The sequence below is a fragment of the Musa acuminata genome, chromosome BXJ2-9, assembly GCF_036884655.1.
Source record: "Musa acuminata AAA Group cultivar baxijiao chromosome BXJ2-9, Cavendish_Baxijiao_AAA, whole genome shotgun sequence".
NCBI classification, from domain to species: domain Eukaryota; kingdom Viridiplantae; phylum Streptophyta; class Magnoliopsida; order Zingiberales; family Musaceae; genus Musa; species Musa acuminata.
The window spans coordinates 42,232,239-42,253,331 of NC_088346.1; the positions used below are offsets into that span (position 1 = coordinate 42,232,239).

The window sequence follows — 21,093 nt, forward strand, 5'->3', positions numbered from 1 at the left end:
CCATAAATGGATCTAAGCAACCTACACACCTTATCTGGACAGTTCTTGGACACGAATCCCTCAGGTTGCATCATATACACCTCCTCCTCGAGGTTCCCATTGAGGAATGTGGTTTTCACATCCATCTGCCAGATCTCATAATCATACTGTGTTGCAATAGCCAATAGAATTCTGATGGATTTTAGCATTGCTACGGGTGAGAAGGTTTCGTCGTAGTCAACACCTTGCCTTTGACGATACCCCTTAGCCACTAGCCTTGCTTTATAGGTCTCTACCTTTCCATCTACTCCGATCTTTTTCTTAAAGATCCACTTGCAACTGATGGGTACAATACCTTCGGGCGCATCAACTAGGTTCCAAACCTTATTAGAGTACATAGAATCCATCTCAGAATTCATGGCTTCTTATCACTTCCCGGAGTCTATACTCATAATAGCCTCCTTGTAGGTCTGAAGATCAATATCCTCAACATCCTCTCCTCTAATATGTCCCACATATCTCTCAGGAGGATGAGATACTCTATTAGACCTGCGTAAAGTTGAAAATTGTGTATTAGGTACCTGAACAGACTCGGGCTGTAGAGTGGTGCTTGAGCTTGGTTCTCCAACCTCGCTCAACTCTATCATTCTCCCACTATCTCCGCCAAAAATGTGTTCCTTCTCAAGGAACACTGCTCTCTTAGCTACAAAGACCTTTTGGTCCTCGAGATGATAGAAATAATACCCACAAGTTTCCTTGGGGTGTCCCACAAATTCGCATCGCTCTGTCCTTGATTCTAACTTATCGGGGTTGTGTCTTTTAATGTGGGCAGGGCAGCCCCAAATCTTAACAACCTTAAGATCAGGCTTCTTCCCTTTCCATATCTCATATGGTGTAGACACTACCGACTTAGTTGGAACTCTGTTCAGAAGGTAAGTTGCGGTCTCTAGGGCATATCCCTAGAATAAGATGGGTAGGTCAGCGAAACTCATCATGGACCGTACCATATCTAATAACGTACGATTTCTCCTTCCAGAGACACCATTGAGCTGAGGTGTATAAGGAGGTGTCCATTGGGATAATATCCCATGGTCCTTGAGGAACTGAGTAAACTCTGTACTTAAGTACTCACCTCGTCGATCTGATCGAAGAGTTTTGATACTCTTTCCAGTCTGGTTCTCCACCTCATTCTTATACTCTCTGAATTTCTCAAAGGCCTCGGACTTGTACTTCATTAAGTACACATATCCATACCTTGATAAATCATCAGTAAATGTAATGAAGTAGGAGTAACCTCCAATGGCATGAGTTGACATGGGTCCACATACATCACTATGTATGACTTCCAACAACTCAGTGGCTCTCTCTCCAGTTCTACTAAATGGAGAGTTGGTCAATTTTCCACGAATGCAAGGCTCACAAGTTGCATATGACACATAGTCGAATTGATCTAAATATCCATCATTTAGCAACTTTTGAATCCTTCTTTCATGGATGTGACCTAGCCTACAATGCCACAGGTTTGCACTGTTCAACTCATCTCGTTTTCTTTTGGACACATTTACATTCATGATATGTAGAGTAGTGTCTAACATAAATAAACATTTATGTAATATTCCTCTCGTCAATCTCCCCTTAGTTTTGCTAGAATTTACAATAAATTATAGATGTGATAAGCAATATTGGTATCCAATACCAATGCACTATCACAAAAAATCTAACAATTGGAGATTGATTATGAATGTACCTGAAGCTTCACCAAGCTTCTTGTTTCGCCCTTTCTGCAAGGTACTCTTTGCAGTTCCTCTTCCAGTGCCCATCTTTACCACAATGGAAGCACTGGCCTTTGTTCTTTGTTGGGTCTTTCTTAGCAACTTTTGCTTAACCTGGTTTGCCCTTGCCCTTTCCCTTCTTAAGGGACCTTTCTGCTTTCCTTTTCTTTCTGGTCTCACCAGTGTAGAGAACTGGCTTCTCTTTCTTAATAGTACTCTCTGCCTCCCTCAATATTTTGAGGAGCTTTGGGAGAGTCACCTCAAGCTTGTTCATATTAAAATTCATTATGAACTTTGAAAAGGAATCTGGTAGGGACTGAAGCACAATGTCCACACACAAGTTATCCTCTAGGACCATTCCTAGACCTGTGAGTTTCTCTATCCACTCAATCATCTTTAGGACATGGTTCTGAACCGGTGTCTCCTCAGTCATCCTAGCGCGGAAAAGGCTCTTGGATATCTCATATCGTTGAGTCCTTCCCTGTTCCTTAAACAATTTGCGAACAAGTAGGAGAATGGATCTAGCATCCATCTTTTCATGTTGTCTCTATAACTCAGGAGTCATAGAGCCCAACATATAGCACTGAGCAAGAGTGGAGTCATCAATGTACTTCACGTAGCGAGCGATCTCATCCTCGCTTGCCCCTTCTTCGGGCGTAGGCATCATTGTATCAATGACGTACATGATTTTCTCCGCTGTGAGAACAATTCTCAAGTTACGGAGCCAATCCGTATAATTTGGACCAGTGAGGCGGTTGACATCAAGTATGTCACGTAAGGGATTTGAAAGCGACATTTTCTGAAAATAAAGATGCAGCAGAAATGAATAACATGCAGATTTTGTAAGAAATAAACTATCAAGATATGGACTTCTATCTTAATATGCTCCCACTATTTTACTAACGAGTCACGCGACACCCTCAGCACGTGAAACGAAAGTCTCCGGCAGAGTTCTAGTGGGGATCAGGATCCAATCAGCGTCTTAGTGTAACCTCGAGGGACTCGACCAATCACACTAAGCCTAAAAGGTATGCAACTCTTACCAATCACAACTCCTTGTGATTCTCATCCTGTTCGGCCTCCGAATCACCATGGCCTCGAGGGACTCGACCAACCATGATGCTCGGTTAAGTCAACACCTTCGTTACAAGATGAGTCTGATTTAATGATATACCCTCGAGGGACTCGACCAAGTATACCATGCCCTCAGGTCACCGGTGACATCTCTATGTCGTAAGCAAGATAGCGAATCGCGATATAGGTGAGTCTCGAGGGACTCGACCAACTCAACCTACACCGGGAATCGGTTCCTACTCATAACGATGGAAGGCCACGTAGATCAATCTAATTGCCTCACGTTTACCGACTTAATATTATCGAGAGATGTTTCTATGATTTGGTCTCCTAATATGACATATCACACATATACATATTTAATATATAACTACATCGCATGCAAATATATATACATATCTAGTATGTGTATAAGCAATTACACCAGATGATCATGGACCACAACCTAATGTGATTAGGCCCGAGCCAATAGGCCTAATCACTCACATCAAGATCTATGTGTGCAATGGTGCATCTCCATGCCCTGTGATCGTCCATCTCGTCCTCATCGGTTCCGTCGACATCTTGATGCATCTTCATGCATCGCGATCGTCCGTCTCGTGGGTCCCGTTATCGCATCCACGCTCCCGCTGCGCCTCCTCATGTGATTACAACTTAATCATAGGCACGCAGGCCCGACAATAAACGAGAAATATAATGAAGGCTCGCAGACCACAATAATAATAATCACAAGTACACACATCACACGGTCCATGATCATCCGTCCACACATCATACATCACATGTATAAATAATCATCATCATGTAGGACTAATAGATAATAATAAAAATAATAATCAACTAAACCTTTTAATTAATTAATATTTTCTGAAATCAAGGACATATAGGGAATTTCTGAATTTATAGGGGTATTTTCATAATTTGGACAAAAGACAGAAACTGGAATTTCTCAAATTTCGAGGGGCAAAACTATCTTTTGCCTAGAAAACCCTAATGCCCTTTCCCCCTTTCGCTGGTGCCACCGCCGCCACCCTACCGGCGGCGGCCTATGCGGCGAATGAGGGCACTGCCCTCGCCTGCAGGCGGCACGCCTGCTGGCGGCGCTGCTGCTGCGGGTGGGCGCCCCCTTCGGGCGCCGCTGCCTCCATAGGGGGTGCTGTCCAGTCGGGCGACCGCCCTTGTGGGGGGGAGGGTTTCGCCTGCGGGAGCAGCGGCGGCAAGCGCTGCTGCCCTACGGCGCCTCACCCCGCGGGAGAAGCGGCCGCAAGCGCCTCTACCCGCGGGCTGCCAGCCCCGCCGGACGCAAGCCCGCTGCAAGCAGGCCACCGGCCGACTGCTGCAGGCACAGCGCTTGCGCATGCGCCGGCGCTATGATGCTTGCCTTCGGCTGCGCTGCACGCACGCAGATCGAGGGCAACAACTGTTGCTGCCCTTCCTTGTTTTTGCGTCAACGATTTTGACGTCAAAATTCTTCCTAAACACAACACACGCAGTTCAAAACCAATCATTCGCACGAACAACCTGGCTCTGATACCATTGTTGGGAAATCATGGGGGCGACATCACATGCGCAGCGGAAGAACAAGAAAACAAAATCCCCGATTCCTAAAAAGATGTTCGTCGTCGTGCGAAGATTGGTGCGCAAAAATCCGCGAAACATGAAACTGCGTATAGAGTAGATTGTGTTACCTAGGGAGATCGTATATCCTTGTTTCCTTGCAGATCCTTAGGAGATGGTAAAGGAGGTCAAGCGTCCTCCTCTCTAGCGGTGATCCACATAGTAGGGTTGCGATGACGCTCCTCAAAAACTCCAGGCTTGATCTGAGGTGGAGAGGAAGAGGAGAATAGGAAAGGCAAGCAAAGGCTCTAGCCTATGAGGCTCTGAATCCCTCCTATTTATAGAGGTCCCCTATCAAACCCTAATGGGTCCTCCCCTAGTGGGTATTGGATCTGCATCCAATAAGACAAGGGCTCCGTCGGATATCTCATATCCGAACCTCTACTCATCGCAATCCCTACCATATGTGTGTGACCCTCTAGGCCCAATATCGAGCTGGCCGTGAGTCATACCTGTTAGAACTCCTTCTAACTCAGTGAATTATTATCTTTATAATAATTTACTCGACTCATCGACTACGGACGTATAAGGCCACTACGCCGTAGTCCCCAGACAATACAGGGGAATCCAATCCATTAGACATGTTTGTCCTTAGTTACCGTGTACCTATAATCCCTCATCCATCTAATATCCTAGAGACCGTATATTGAGCATGGTGTTGTCAGACCCATACGGTTTCTACTCGAGTCTCGCTTTAATCGGATTCTCCCGGAGAACTCTTTCTCTCTCAACCCGAATGACCCTGGCCAGGGATTTGTCTGAGCAAGAACACATGGGATATTCCTCTTATGACGCCGAGAGTGGATGATCCTCTATCGACACTCAATAGCCCTCGTAAGGTCGACTACCACTCCCAATGACCAGCTGTACTAGATCTGGGACAGCTAAACCTATAAGTCTGGTATCAAAGAGTGGAGCACTCATATAGGACATCCTTGGTGTCTCAAGTCTAAGGACCAGATACACCACTATGACTACGGAATCGTTGTGTGACAATAAGGCATCATCAACCATTCAGCATTCCGTAAGCGGATCAATCAGTGAACTCATTCTCCATTGAGCACCTGTACTGTATCCCTAGTGTCCCTGCACGAGCAGCTATGAGACCAGCTGAATCCATCATATGGACGGGTATACAGCACACCAGTCTATCCGGTTATCACGATGTCCCTCTCGAGTAACCTATGACCGGGATTATTTAGGATATGTGTTTAAAGGTGAATCGATCTCATTATCATGATCTCATCACGATCCGATTCCCATTGCACAAATCTAAGGACATCACAATATATATATGCACATATGCAATAGTTATAAAGTGATATACGCCAAAATATAATAAGCAAAAAGATTCTGTATCAAGTCACACGTGCCATCACTCACGTGATTGGCTTGCTGGGCACCTATGACTAGCAGGACGTACACGATTTTCTCCGTCGTGAGAATAATTCTCAAGTTATAGAGCCAATCCGTATAATTTGGACTAGTGAGGCGGTTGACATCAAGTATGCCACGTAAGAGATTTGAAAGCGACATTTTCTGAAAATAAAGATGTAGCAGAAATGAATAACATCATATTTTGCTAGAAATAAACTATCAAGATATGGACTTGTATCTTAATATGCTCCCACTATTTTACTGACGAGTCATGCGACACCCTCAACACATGAAACGGAAGTCTCCGGCAGACTTCTAATGGGTTTCAGGATCCAATCAGCGTCTTAGTGTAACCTCGAGGGACTCGACCAATCACACTAAGCCTAAAAGGTAGGCAACTCTTGCCGATCACAACTCCTTGTGATTCCCATCCTGTTCGGCCTCCGAATCACCATCGCCTCGAGGGACTCGACCAACTATGATGCTCGGTTAAGTCAACACCTTCGTTACAAGATGAGTCTGATTTGATTATATACCTTCGAGGGACTCGACCAAGCATACCATGCCCTTAGGTCACCGGTGACATCTCTATGTCGTAAGCAAGATAGCGAATTGTGATATAGGTGAGTCTCAACGGACTCGGCCAACTCTACCTACACCGGGAATCAGCTCCTACTTATAACAATGGAAGGCCACGTGGGTCAATCAAATTGCCTCATGTTTACCGACTAAATATTATCGAGAGAGATGTTTCTATGATTTGGTCTCCTAATATGACATGTCACACATATACATATTTAATATATATCTACATCGCATGCAAATATATATACATATCTAGTATGTGTATAAGCAATCACACCAGATGATCATGGACTACAACCTAATGTGATTAGGCCCAAGCCAGTAGGCCTAATCACTCACATCAAGATCTATGTGTGCAACGGTGCATCTCCATGCCTTGTGATCGTCCATCTCGTCCTCGTTAGTTTCGTCGACATCTTGATGCATCTTTATGCATCGCGATCATCCGTCTCGTGGGTCTCGCTATCGCATCCACGCTCCCGCTGCGCCTTCTCATGTGATTACAACTTAATCATAGGCACGCAGGCCCGACAATATACGAGAAATATAATGGAGGCTCATAGACCTCAATAATAATAATCACAAATACACACATCACACGGTCCCTAATCATCCATCGACACATCATACATCAATGTATAAATATTCATTATCATGTAGGACTATTAGATAATGATAAAAAATAATAATCAACTAAACCTTTTAATTAATTAGTATTTTATGAAATCAAGGTCATATAGGGAACTTCTGAATTCATAGGGGTATTTTCATAATATGGACAAAAGATAGAAATTAGAATTTCTCAAATTTCGAGAGACAAAACTGTCTTTTGCTAAAAAAACCTTAATGCCCTACTCCCCTTTGCTGTTGCCGTCGTTGCCACCCTGCTGGCGGCGGCCTGTGCGGCGGGGCGGGGGCGCCGCCCCTGCAGGTGCAGTGCCCCGCCAGGCGGCAACCCTTGCGGGGGGGTTTGCCCGCAGGAGCAGCGGTTGCAAGCGCCGTTGCCCTGTGGTGCCTCAGCCCGCGAGCACTGCGGCCATAGGCGCCTCGCCCCACGGTGCCTCTACTCGCGGGTCTAGCACCCGTAGGCGTCGCCCTTGCGCACGGGCATAGTGCCCGCACGTAGGTGGCCGCCTTGCCTATAGCCCTGCTTACTGGCGTCGTGCGGCAACGACCGCAGGTGGGGCACCCGCGGGCTGCCAGCCCCACCGACTATAAGCCTGCTGCAAGCAGGCTGCCGGCCGGCTACTGTAGGCGCAGCCCCTTCTCTGCCTACCTTCGGCTGTGCTACACGCATGCAAATCGAGGACAACAACTGTTGCTGCCCTTCCTTGTTTTTGCGTCAACGATTTTAACGTCAAAATTCTTCCTAAACACAACACACGCAGTTCAAACCAATCATTCCCATGAACAACCTGGCTCTGATACCACTGTTGGGAAATCTTGGGGGCGACATCACATGCGCAGTGGAAGAACAAGAAAATAAAACCCTGATTCCCAAAGAGATGTTCGTCGTCGTGTGAAGATTGGTGCGCAAAATCCGCGAAACTTAAAACTGCATATATAGTAGATTGTGTTACCTAAGGAGATCATATATCCCTGTTTCCTAGCAGATCTTTAGGAGAGGGTGAAGGAGGTCAAGCGTCCTCCTCTCTAGCGGTGATCCACACAACAGGGCTGCGACGACGCTCCTCAAAACTTCAGGCATACTCTAAGGTGGAGAGGGGGAGGAGAATAGGAGAGGCAAGTAAAGGCTCTAGCCTATGAGGCTCTGAATCCCTCCTATTTATAGAGGTCCCCTATCAAACCCTAATGGGTCCTCCCCTAGTGGGTATTGGATTTGCATCCAATAAGACAAGAGCTCCGTCGGATATCTCATATCCGAACGTAATGCCTACCATATGTGTGTGACCCTCTAGGCCCAATATCGAGCTGGCCGTGAGTCATATATGTCAGAACTCCTTCTAACTCAGTGAATTATTATCTCTGTAATAATTCACTTGACTCATCGACTACAAACGTACTAGGCCACTATGCCGTAGTCCCCAGATGACACTGGAGAATCCAATCCATTGGACCTGTCTATCCTCAGTTACCATGTACCTATAGTCCCTCATCCATCTAATATCCCTGAGACCGTATATCGAGCATGGTGCTGTTAGACCCATACGGTTTCTACTCGAGTCTCGCTCTAATCGGATTCTCCCGGAGAATCCTTTCTCTCTTAACCCGAATGACCCTGGCCAGGGATTTGTCTAAGCAAGAATACATGAGATATTCCTCTCATGACGCCGATAGTGGACAATCCTCTATCGACACTCAATAGCCCTTGTAAGGTCGACAACCACTCCCAATGACTAGTTGTACTAGATCTGGGACAACCAAACCTATAAGTCTGGTATCAAAGAGTGGAGCACTCATACAAGACATCCTTGGTGTCTCAAACCTAAGGACCAAATATACCACTAGGACTACGGAATCGTTGTCTGACAATAAGGCATCATCAACCATCTAGCATTCCGTAAGCAGATCAATCAGTGAACTCATTCTCCAATGAGCACTTGTACTGTATCTCTAGTGTCCCTACATGAGTAGCTATGAGACCAGCTGCATCCATCATATGGATGGGTATACAGCACACCAGTCTGTCCGGTTATCACGATGTCACTCTCGAGTAACTTATGACAGGGATTATTTAGGATATGTGTTTAAAGGTGAATCGATCTCATTATCGTGATCTCATCACGATCCGATTCCCATATATATATATATATATATATATATATATATATATATATATATATATATATATATATATATATATATATATATATATATATATATATATATATATATATATATACAATAGTTATAAAGTGATATACGCCAAAATATAATAAGCAAAAAGATTCTGTATCAAGTCACACGTGTCATCACTCACGTGATTAGCTTACTGGGCACCTATGACTAGCAAGCCGAAGTCGACTTTCCTGCCATTTCTCAGAAACCAAGTTTCCTGCCATTTATCGAAAGTCGAATTTCCCACCATTTCCTGGAAGTTGACATCCCCGCTCCCTTCCAGGGGGCAACTCTGCCATTTCCTTGAAGCTCACAGGTCTGATCCTATAACTACCCAATTCTATCAGTCTTCAAGTGCTCGAGTCACTCCACTCGGCACCATTAGTCTCCAAGTGCTCGAGTCGTTGTACCCAACACCATCAATCTTCAAGTGCCCAAGTCGCTCCACTTGGCGCCATCAGTCTTCAATTGCCCGAGTCACTATACTCGGCACCATCAGTCTTCAAGTGCCTGAGTCGCTCCACTCGGCACCATTAGTCTCCAAGTGCCTGAGTCGTTGTACTCAGCACCATCAATCTTTAAGTGCCCGAGTCACTCCACTCGGCACCATCAGTCTCCAAGTGCTCGAGTCGTTGTACCCGGCACCATCAATCTTCAAGTGCCTGAGTCACTCCACTCGGCACCATTTGTCTCCAAGTGCTCAAGTCGTTGTACTAAATACCATCAGTCTTCAAGTGTCCGAGTCGCTCCACTCAGCACCATCAGTCTCCAAGTGCTCGAGTCGCTGTACCCGTCACCATCAGTCTTCAAGTGCCCGAGTCACTCCACTCGACACCATTAGTCTTCAAGTGCCCGAGTCGCTGTACTTGGCACCATCAATCTTCAAGTGTCCAAGTCGCTCCACTCGGCACCATCAGTCTTCATGTTCTAGAGTCACTGTACTCGGCACCATCAGTCTTCAAGTGCTCGAGTCATTATACTCGGCACCATCAGTCTTCAAGTGCCCGAGTCGCTCCACTCGGCACCATCAATCTCCAAGTGCCCGAGTCACTATACTCGGCACCATCAGTCTTCAAGTGCCCGAGTCGCTCCACTCGGCACCATTAGTCTCCAAGTGCTCGAGTCACTGTACCCGCAACATCAGTCTTCAAGTACCCGAGTCGCTCCACTCGGCACCATCAATCTTCAAGTGCTTGAGTCGCTATACTCGGCACCATCAGTCTTCAAGTGCCCGAGTCACTCCACTCGGCACCATCAGTCTTCAAGTGCCCGAGTCGCTGTACTCGGCACCATCAGTCTTCAAGTGCCCAAGTCATTATACTTTGCACCATCAGTCTTCAAGTGCTCGAGTTGCTCCACTCGGCACCATAAGTCTCTAAGTGCCCGAGTCACTGTACTCGGCACCATCAGTCTTCAAGTGCCCGAGTTGCTCCACTCGACACCATCAGTCTCCAAGTGCTCGAGTCGCTCCACTCGACACCGTCAGTCTTCAAGTGCCCGAGTCACTCCACTCGGCACCATCAGTCTTCAAGTGCCCGAGTCGCTCTACTCGGCACCATCAGTCTTCAAGTGCCTGAGTAATTTTACTCGACATCATCAATCTTCAAAAATACCTAAGTCGCTAGGTTCGACACTATCAAACCTCAAGGAACCAAGTCAATAAATCACGGGGCTTCAAAGCATTCGATCAATAGTGCCAAAGCTGCTCAGTTTTCAAACAACATAGTATGTCCGGGCACGCGATCCACCATCACGTGCCGCCAATGGGTTCCACTCCCGATAAATATTGCCCAAAAGTCACACCACCTATACAGCCCTGCATAAGCCAAGGAACAGAACCATGCCCCAAGGGAACCAATGCATGGTCCTCTATGAGGGGAGAGAATGATAGGGCATATTTTAGCATACCTGTCATGATAGCATCCACGACAGCACAACCAACTAGGCCTCACCACCTCAGCCTCCTTTCCATGCTCGGGTTGTGGTCGTTAGGTACGACCCCACCCGAGGAACCCGGGTCGGTTCCATCAAGATCATAGCAGACCTCAAGAAATCAGGACGACGTCGTCAAGTAGAAAAGCTGACCTCGAAAACTCAGGACGACGTCGTCAAGTACAAAAGCTGACCTCAGAAACTCGAGACAGCATCTCAAGTATAAAGCCCACCCCAAGAACTCGGGACATCACTGCCAAGTACAAAACCGTCCTAATGTAGACATCGACCGCACAGAAGGTATGAGCTAGCCGCTTGTAGTGGTCGACAGTCATTAAACAAACCATGTACGATCAACCCTCGTGCGCATGTATAAGAGCCAACTACCTAGCTACGCCAAGGGAGACTTTTTCCTCGAACAACTTGGGAGAAGACTCTGAGTGAGAACTCCACTAACTTGACCTTCAGAGTGATCGGGTCGGGAAACATCCCCCGACTTCAACTTGTGTGTAGGGCCCGATGATGAGGAAGCAGGCGTCGTTCTCTCTAGTAGAGACTAAAGGTCACTCCTTCAATTGTCCATCAAGTGCTTGCACACAGGTCAAAATCGAGAGGGGGATTCTTGATTCAACCCCTTTGATGCTTAAGTTAGCAAGAGTTAGAGATGAAAGAGTTGGTGTATGTGTCTCCAACCCGACCCCCAACGTTGTTCCTAGGGGTGGCTTTATACATATTGTCATGTGTTGACATACTATCATGCACTTAGCTAGTTTTGCTTAAGTCGTGCGATACTCTTGCATATCCATCCGTAAAGGTCAGCCCCCCCGAAACTTCCTATGATCCCTTAGGACCTACAAAAGAGAAAACAAGTTAGAGAAAGCATCTCACTCGGGATCCACAAGCAATCAATTCAATAAACACTTCATGACCAATGCAAATTACAAACAGGCTTTACAAGCTCTGAGTAGTCGTACAACAATGGGTCCAAAATGGTCCACTACAGACTGAAATCCCCACAAGTGCCTACACGACACAACCTTTATTTATAAAATCAAATAAAATAGGGCTATTAAACCTATTACCGGCCCTTTATATATTGTGTAAAGCATAAACAAAACTGAAAGACACGAATATATCTAAGCATTACATCAAACACCTCGTTTATAATTTTATCTGTGACATTCTCCCCCACTTATTTCTTTGACATCCTCGTCGAAGCCCTTGCTGATGCTATAATTCTTCGCCTTTACTGAGTCTTTAATCTTCTGCTCCAGCTGCAATGCGCCTCTTGGCTCCCAACTGCTCTCCGCTGCTATTGTTGAGTAATCTAACTTTTAATCCACCATGCTACTTTAACTCGCCAATGACTTTGACTTTAGTGTGGGGTTGGGTGAGTTGTGTTGATCACTATTGGTTCCTACAAATCATTCAGATGAAGGAAAAGACCATCCTTAGTATGCATCATTCTCTCAAATGCCTTATGCCGCTTGAATTGGGTGAATGCTTGTTGGAGTTTTAACGAGCATCACCTTATAAACTTTTGAAGTTTTTGGGTCCTTCCTCTATAAAATTTGCTCATCGACTCTTCTTTCACTTAGTTGTCACTTCTAAGTAAGTTCGTATTATTTCTACTTTCGATTGGCATTCTATTGGAAAATGAAGCAAACAATCTACTCTCAGTAGCACTAATCACTATTGGTGAGGATTTGACAACTATCGTCCTTTATTTAGTTTCTTCGAAGGGTCTTTGAACATATGCAGAGCTTATCTGCTGGATATATAAGAGAATTGGGGTACTTGGTTTCGCCCATTCTCTTCAGAGTTGAGAAGACAAATATTACTTTGATTTCGCCCGCCTCCTCAAGGGTTGTACTCTATGCATCAAGCTGGTTACTAGTCTTCGGCTACTCTTTGCTCACACTTTTGGAATGTAGGAAGTTTTCACCCCAACTTGGAGTAAGTCTCTAATAGTTTTGGTAACATTTGGGATTGTACTGTCTTCTCCATCAACCTTGTCGACTATTCCACTGAATAGCAAAGGTATAACATTATGTACTTCCTACTTCATTCATTGGTTATGCACTCTTGCATCAACCCAAAGTCCTCCACTTTCGGCTATCTTTATGAAAAACTTGTTAACACTGGTCTTATGAAGTTTCTTGACCTTTATCCTTCAGTCTTGTCTCAATACTTAGAGTTTGCCTCTGCATTCTCTAACTCCTCGGCCCCTTTCATGACTAAGCGCTCTCCCTCCATGAGAGTAAGGGGTCGATAACTTCACGGAAGTCCCGCCTCTACAGTACTATGACGCTGCCATGCCCATGGCCCTCCTATCTGTCACCTCGCATCTACATCCTTTCTTTGTGATTCCTAGATCTGTCTCGGTGGCACTGTGGCACTCCTTTGAGTCCACCTACATTCTAATCGAGGTTTTGGATAGCAAAGTCCCTCTAGACTCGTCGTCGCTTCCTTGCTCTTTTTAACCCTCTGCTTCAACACCTCTATGTACTCCAAGCAGTTCCCCTTGATCGATGGAAAGACATATTACAACTCATATGCTTAGCCTCAACTATCATGTTGCAGGGTTTGCATCGATTCTGTTCTCCTTAGCTTCCTTGGTAGCAACGTTCGCTTACTCGGCTTTGTTCTCTAACTTACCAAGCTTCCTTAAGTGAATATGAGCTTTGGAGCAATCCAACTCTCCAGCCACTCTGATCATACCTCTGCATGATCAAGTCTCTCTTATAGGACTCACTGGTACTTACATTTGGTATACTCCCTTGGTGGTACACAACCCCCATATGCTGATAACCAAAGCTTTTATCCGATGTAAAATTTGATACACGCACGGAAGACCTGACTCTACGATACCATGACATTCACTCATTGAATCCATAGTCTTTCTTGCCGTTATGTTGTTTACCAAAGTAGAGCTCCCAGTAGTTCCTGATCATACTTTTGTATGATATAGTCCCTTGCGGGACAAGATTCGTGTGTATCATATTACCACGAACTGTTTCACCATGTTCCGCTACATCATGCCGCCTCCTGGTGACATCTCCATTGCATTCTAATTCTTATGGGATAAACTCATATTGTGATCCCTCCATATGTGGCCTCTACCAACACATCGCAAAGCGTCTTCTACCTTCGTCCACCCACTCTCGAGTTACACCTAGACGAAGCACCGCTCTAGGACAGTCCGTCACCTAGTAGCTCCTGAAGTCCACCGACTTCGCTGAAATTGGTGCACCATTGTCTGGATCCTGGGCCTTTGCCCCTACCAGCATAATCTCCATTACACATCGCTTCCTTCATTGCAACTTGAATGGTAGCACTATGGCACATTCTTCAAGAGTATTCGCCTCTACGTCCTCTTATCCCGTGTCAAGGCCTTTTGAACCCAACTTCGCCTCCACAAGTTGAGTTGCCTTAGTTCCTCCATCAAATGCTTCTCCGAGATAAGGTGCTTGTGCCCAGAAGCTTCCTTTGTCTTTGGCACCATGCAAGATGAGTCTATTCCATCAGAATGAAGGACTCATGGAACAACATGATCCCGCTCTTGCCTCTATAAGAGTTCATGTCCTTGACCTTTGTTTAAGGAAAGCTTTATGCCTCCGCTTCATATTTCATCTTCTTTGTCGGCTCCCTTCATGTGGCTTGGGTACTTCGCCAAGTTACACCTAAGTTACTCTGCTCCTCGATTTACATTGAGTTGATAATGGACCTCACGCCCACTATTCCACGGGTTAGCCTTCCATTGAGTCTGATCTTCATATTGACTCCAAGTATGCCTTCATTTGTGTTGTCTTGGGTCGCTCCCCCACTTAATCTCGTAATACATTCCCCAATGTATTATCTCAAGTGAGATCATAGACGACTCATCGCTACTCGCTTGGTCCATTGAGCTTTGTGGAGTTGTTTTAAGGTACTCCTCCTCAACATATTCGGTCTGTTGCACATGATTCTCCCTCTGAAGAGCTAGGAGTTATCCCTCCTAGATATTTGTCCCATTGGAGCAACTTCTCTCTTTGCATCCTTCTCTATGAATGTTTTCGGAAACCACCATCCCCTTGGATAACTCTACCATGCTAGATTGCGACTCTATGGTAATACAGCCCCTGTTGCACCCCTCAAGGACAAGCAACATGCTGAATTTGCTGCATACTTCAGTGTCCTACATGCATATCCTTCTTATGTCGAAGAGAAAGTTTCAATGCTCCATAGTGTTGAGTTTCGGTCGTCTTGGGATAGCCACGAACACTCCATCATTCGCATACAAGCCTTTACATGAGTGCCAAATTCTTTGAGTTAACAATTCCCCTCACATTTGTGAGCTTTGCACAACTCTTTCGATCACTAAACAACATATTCCACCTTGCATGGTCTCATCCTTTACTAAACGGCTCGCTTGCCTTGAGCACTATCAAGTATGGTTGCCAACGTTGAGCCGTAGCTCAAACTCAGCCATCCCAATCTTTATGCACTACACATTTTTCCCAACTTGTTTGTCCTCATGGTGTCTCTTGCGTGAAGGGTTGATCATTCCTCTGAATGTCAATCTCAGATGCCCGCTCCTCTGACTAACTCCTTTTCCCTACATCTTCATGCTCGTTTTCCCCCAAACGATCACGCGTGCTGGCTGCCCTCAATGCAGCCCCGTTAGGTCCCCCATATTTGTATGCCAAGTGTTTTTATGAGTGCTTGTCCCACTCGGATACCGTATGTCATGCACTTAGTTAGTTTTGCCTAAGTCGTGCAGCACCCTTGCATGTCCGTCCGCAAATGTTAGCCTCCTTGAAACCTCCTATAGTCTCTTATGATTTACAAAAGAGAACATGGGTTAGAGAAAGCATCTCACTCGGGATCCATAAACAATCATTTTAGTAAACACTTCATAGCCAATGTAAATTACAAACAAACTTGACAAGCTCTGAACGGTTGCACAACAAAGGGTCCAAAATGGTCCACTACATACCAAAATCCTCACAAGTGCCCATATGACACAACCTTTGTTTGCAAACCTAGGATAGCCACCAAAATTAAAGAAAATAGGGTTATGAAGTCTACTTCCAGCCTTTTATATTGTGTGCAAAGCATAAATAAAACCAAAAGACACAGACATACATAAGCATTACATCGAACACCACGTTTATAATTTTGTTTGTAATAGTACGTAGCTGTTAATGATCATTAGAGTCTTTATACATAGGTGTTTAAAGGCACTGTCGCCATAGGTGGTCAATTCTGGGACATGAGGGTAGTCTAATCTATCCAACCTTCATTCGATGCTACTCTACGCCTCTAGAGTATCTTATGATGGGACTGTGTCGCTCCATACATTCTCAAGTGGTGTTGATGCAGTGTGCTGGTAGTGTGAATGGTAGGCGGCTCTTTATGCCACCTTAGCCTCGGAACGCCATGCCAAGTCTGTCGTGGCGGCCGATGTGTCCCATGGAGTGGATGCTTGAATGTGCTATATCATTCTCCTCCCACCCAAAAGAAAAAGAATCGTGCCTTAGGATAATTGTGAGGCATGCCTTAGGGTCACTACAGGTCGGGTCCTCAATCTCACCGGTTGGGTGGATTGCCTTATTGTAAGCTCGGCTCCGTACTACTAGGATGCAGCTCGGTATTACTCTGGTCGGGATGTACCTCGACATTGAATTGGCCGAGGTGTGCTCGGCAAAGGACTAGTTGAGATACGCTCGGTAATGGACTAGCCGAGACATAGTTGGCAATAGACTGGCCGAGATACTCTCGAGTAGATTGACCGAGATGTACTCGGGCAGATTGGCTGAGATGCACTCGGCAAAGGACTGGCTAAGATGTGCTCAGGCAAACTGGTCGAGATGCGCTTGATAATAGACTGGCTGAGATATGCTCGGGCGGACTGGTAGAGATGCCCTCGGCAAAGGACTGGCCGAGATGTGCTCGGCAAGGACTGGTCAAGGCATAGTTAGCAATGGACTAGCCGAGATGCACTTGGGTGGACTGGCCGAGACGTACTCAGGCGGATTGGCTAAGATGCGCTCACCAAAGGACATGCTAAGATGTGCTCGGGCAGATTGGCCGAGGTGCATTCAATAATGGATTGGTCGAGGTGCACTCAGTAGTGGACTTGCCGAGATATGCTCAGTGAGGACTAGTTGAGATGTGCTCAGCAATGGACTAGTCGAGGCATAGTCGACAATGAAATGGCTGATACGTGCTCGGGTGGATTGGCCGAGATGCGCTTGGTAATGGACTGGCCGAGACATAGTCGGAAAAGGATTGGCCAAGATGTGCTCAAGCAGATTGGCCAAGACATACTCGGGCGAACTAGTTGAGATGTGCTCGACAATGGACTGGCTAATACGTGCTTGGGTGGATTGACCGAGATATGCTCAGCAATGGACTAGCCAATACGTAGTCAGTAATGGATGCCTATAGACATGAAGCTTCACCTACGAGCGGGAAGTTCAAACTATGGCTATTGTGTTCCTGAGTCTTCTTGGACAAAAATCGAACTAATCGCGCATTCAAAGGCGACTAGGTAGAGGTTGAGTGGCTTGCTCGAGACAGCTGAGGTAAGTTGTGGTAACTCGACGAGATGTGCTTTTAGCTTTATAAAGGCTTCTTCATATTCCAAAGTCCAATGGAAGTATTTGGCACGCTTCAAGGTATGGAATGCTAGTCATAGATGCCTTATAAGCCAATCATATGAGTGATGACACGTATGATATGATACGCATTCTTTTTGCTTATTATTATTATAATATTTTTCTTATTTTATATTATTTGTTGTACATATATATTGTAATGTCGATAGATCTATGCAATGGGAATCAAATCGTGATGAGATCATGATAATGAGATCGATTAACCTTTAAACACAGACCTTAAATAATCCTAATCATAGGTTACTCAAGAAGGACATCAAGATAACCAAATAGATTGGTATATATATATCAATCTATATGATGAAAGCGGTTGGTCTCATAGCTGCTCATGTGAGGACACTAGGGATATAATGCAAGTGCTCATTGGAGAATGAGTTTACTGATTGATCTGCTCATGGAATGCTGGATGGTTGATGATGCCTTATTATCAGATAGTGATTTCGTCATCCCAGTAGTGTATCTAGTCTTTAGACTTGAGATACCAAGGATGTCTTGTATGAGTACTCTATTCTTTGATATTAGACTTATAGGTTTGAAAGTTTCAGATCTAGTATAACTAGTTATCGAGAGTGACAACCAACCTTATGGGGACTATTGAGTGTTAATAGAGGATTATCTGCTCTCGGTGTCATGAAAGAAATATCTCATGTATTTTTACTTAGACAAATCCCTAGCCAAGGTCATTCGGATAGAGAGTAAAAGAGTTCTTCAGGAGAATCCGATTAAAGCAAGACTCGAGTAAAAATCGTGTCGGCCTAACAACACCATGCATAATATATGGGCTCTAGGATATTAGATGGATGAGAAACTATAGGTATATAATAACTGAGGACAAATAGGTCCAAAGGATTGGATTCCTCTATATCGTTTGGGGACTACGGCGTAATAACCTAGCACGTCCGTAGTCGATGAGTCGAGTGAATTATTATGGAAAGAAATATAATAATTCACTAAGCCTAAAGGAGTTCTGATAGATATAACTCACGAGCAGTTCGATATTAGGCCTAGAGAGTCACACACATATTGTAGGTATTGCAACGAGTAGAGGTTCGGATATGAGATATCCGTTGGAGCCCCTATCTTATTGGATATCCAATAAGCTCCTGAATTATTGGATCCTATGGATGAGTTCCAATAAGAGCCGATGAGAGATTGTTGGATAGAGGCCCACTAGTCTAAGAGGCTTAGATAGTTGGATGGAGATCCAGTACCCAATAGGGTAAGATCCGTTTAGATTAAGTTGATAGGGGGCCTCTATAAATAGGAGGGAAATAATGGGTCATAAGCTAAGCCTTTTTTTGTTACCAGCTCCTATTCTCCTCTCTTCTTCTCCTCCTCAGCTAATAGCCCCTATTTGGGCATGTGGAGAATGGGACAACGATTCGAGGAGAGTATTCGTAGCCCCTGTTATATGAATCACTACTAGAGAGGAGAACAATTGACCTCATTCATCCTCTGCCATAAATCTATGGGAATTTAGGGATATATGATCTCCCTAAATAACACAACTATCTCACATATATTTTTTAGTTTTGTGAATTTTTGTGCACCAATCTATGCATGACGATGAATCTCTTCTCTTTTTTTTTGAGATTTTTATTTTTGTTCATCCACTACGCATATGATGTCACTCATAGATTTTCTAACATGAAAGAAGAGAAGCCATTTGTCTCCTAACCGAGATAGGAATCGGTTGAGGGCGGCTAACCTCTCGATGAATCGCTAGACTTCCTTGACCAACTAAGGGGACTGCATTTTAGTTATCGCTTGGGTCATTTTGGGATTCATGCATATGTCCCTTTGATGGATGATGAAGCCGAGGAACTTGCTCGAGCTGACTCTGAAGTGCACTTGATGGGGTTGAGATGCATACTAAACCTTTTGGGCTTTTGGAATGTCTCAGCAAGGTCTCCCAGATGGGTGTTGGAGACTTTGCTCTTCACGATCATGTCCACATATACTTCCATGTTCCTCCCAATTTGATATTCGAACATCTGATTTATCATCCTCTGATATATTGCACCGGAATTCTTCAAGTCGGAGGGCATGACTTTGTGACAGTAGACCCCTCTGTCCATGATGGAGGCTGTATACTCATGGTCCCTAGGGGCCATACGGATTTGGTTGTAGCCTAAGAAGGCATCCATGAACGTGAGGAGTTCGTGCCCTGAGGTCATGCCGACTAACATGATCAATCCTCGGGAGGGGGTAGCAATCCTTCGGGCATGCTTAGTTAAGATTGCATATCCTTCATCTTTTATTAGATTTTTTTTGACAAGGACCATGTTGGATAGCCACCGAGGGTATCTGGACTCGGCTATGAACCTTGCTTCCGTTAGTCAGTCTATCTAATGTCTGATCACCTTTTGTCGATCAAGGGCGAACTTTCGAGGCCTCTGCTTTACTGGTCTCGCCTCGAGAGGGATGTTCAAGCAGTGTTGCATGATGTTGGGATCAATTCTTGGCATGTATTTGGGCAACTAGGCGAAGACGTCGACGTTCTTCATCATGAAACTGATGAGCTAGACTTGGCCCTTCTCCAGGAGGGTGGAGCCAATCTTCACAATTCGATCTGTTTGGCACTCGTTACGGGGGAGCTCCAATATTTGCTCTATGGGCTCGGGGCTTCTCCACGTGGTGTCTATTGTGGTCCTCGCGCTTCTTGACCACCAATGCCTCGGCCAACATGTATCAGTTCGCTCGCTAGAGCATTTCTGGGACAGTCGTCGATGGCCTCAAGGATTGCCTTGATTTCGGTGGCGAAGTGGGCGATGAAGTGGGAAAGAGGCTCGTCGTCCTTCTAGCTTATGCTGGCATGACCATAGATGGCTTGGGCTGAGCACTGGCTAAGAAATTGAGCTCGAACTCTCTTGCGTGTTGATCAAAGGATGAGACCGAAGAATGCCTCAAACTATTGTATTGCATTCGAGCCGGACCTTAGAGGGTGGTGGGAAAGGCCCGACACATTAAAGTATCGGATGTTCCATATAGACCCATTTGGGCCCGGAAGGCAGCGACATGCTCCACCGAGTCGGAGATGTCATCGTAGGCCTCCAATGTTAGGAGGAAAAAATTGAGGGGAATCAGCTTATCCTAGATCTCTAGGACAAAAGGATATCCCCCGAAGGTGTCTTCCCCATGTTTTTCCTTTGACTTGATTCTCTCTCTGGACCTCATCTAGGCATCGATCAACCAAGTGCAATTGAGCCCTGAAAGAGTTCACTGAGTTAGGCGACAGAATGTCTAACTCTAGACAACTCACGGTGGCCCATGGGGCCTCTAGGGTACCACGCTCC

At 45.3% G+C, this 21,093-nt stretch overlaps 1 protein-coding gene across 1 annotated transcript; it reads right to left on the reverse strand.

The window, feature by feature from the left end:
• Positions 1–19,581: 19,581 nt before the first annotated feature.
• LOC135622045 (uncharacterized) lies at positions 19,582–19,974 on the reverse strand. Its single transcript, XM_065123676.1, has one exon. The coding sequence runs from the start codon at positions 19,972–19,974 to the stop codon at positions 19,582–19,584; it is 393 nt and encodes a 130-aa protein (XP_064979748.1).
• Positions 19,975–21,093: the final 1,119 nt, after the last annotated feature.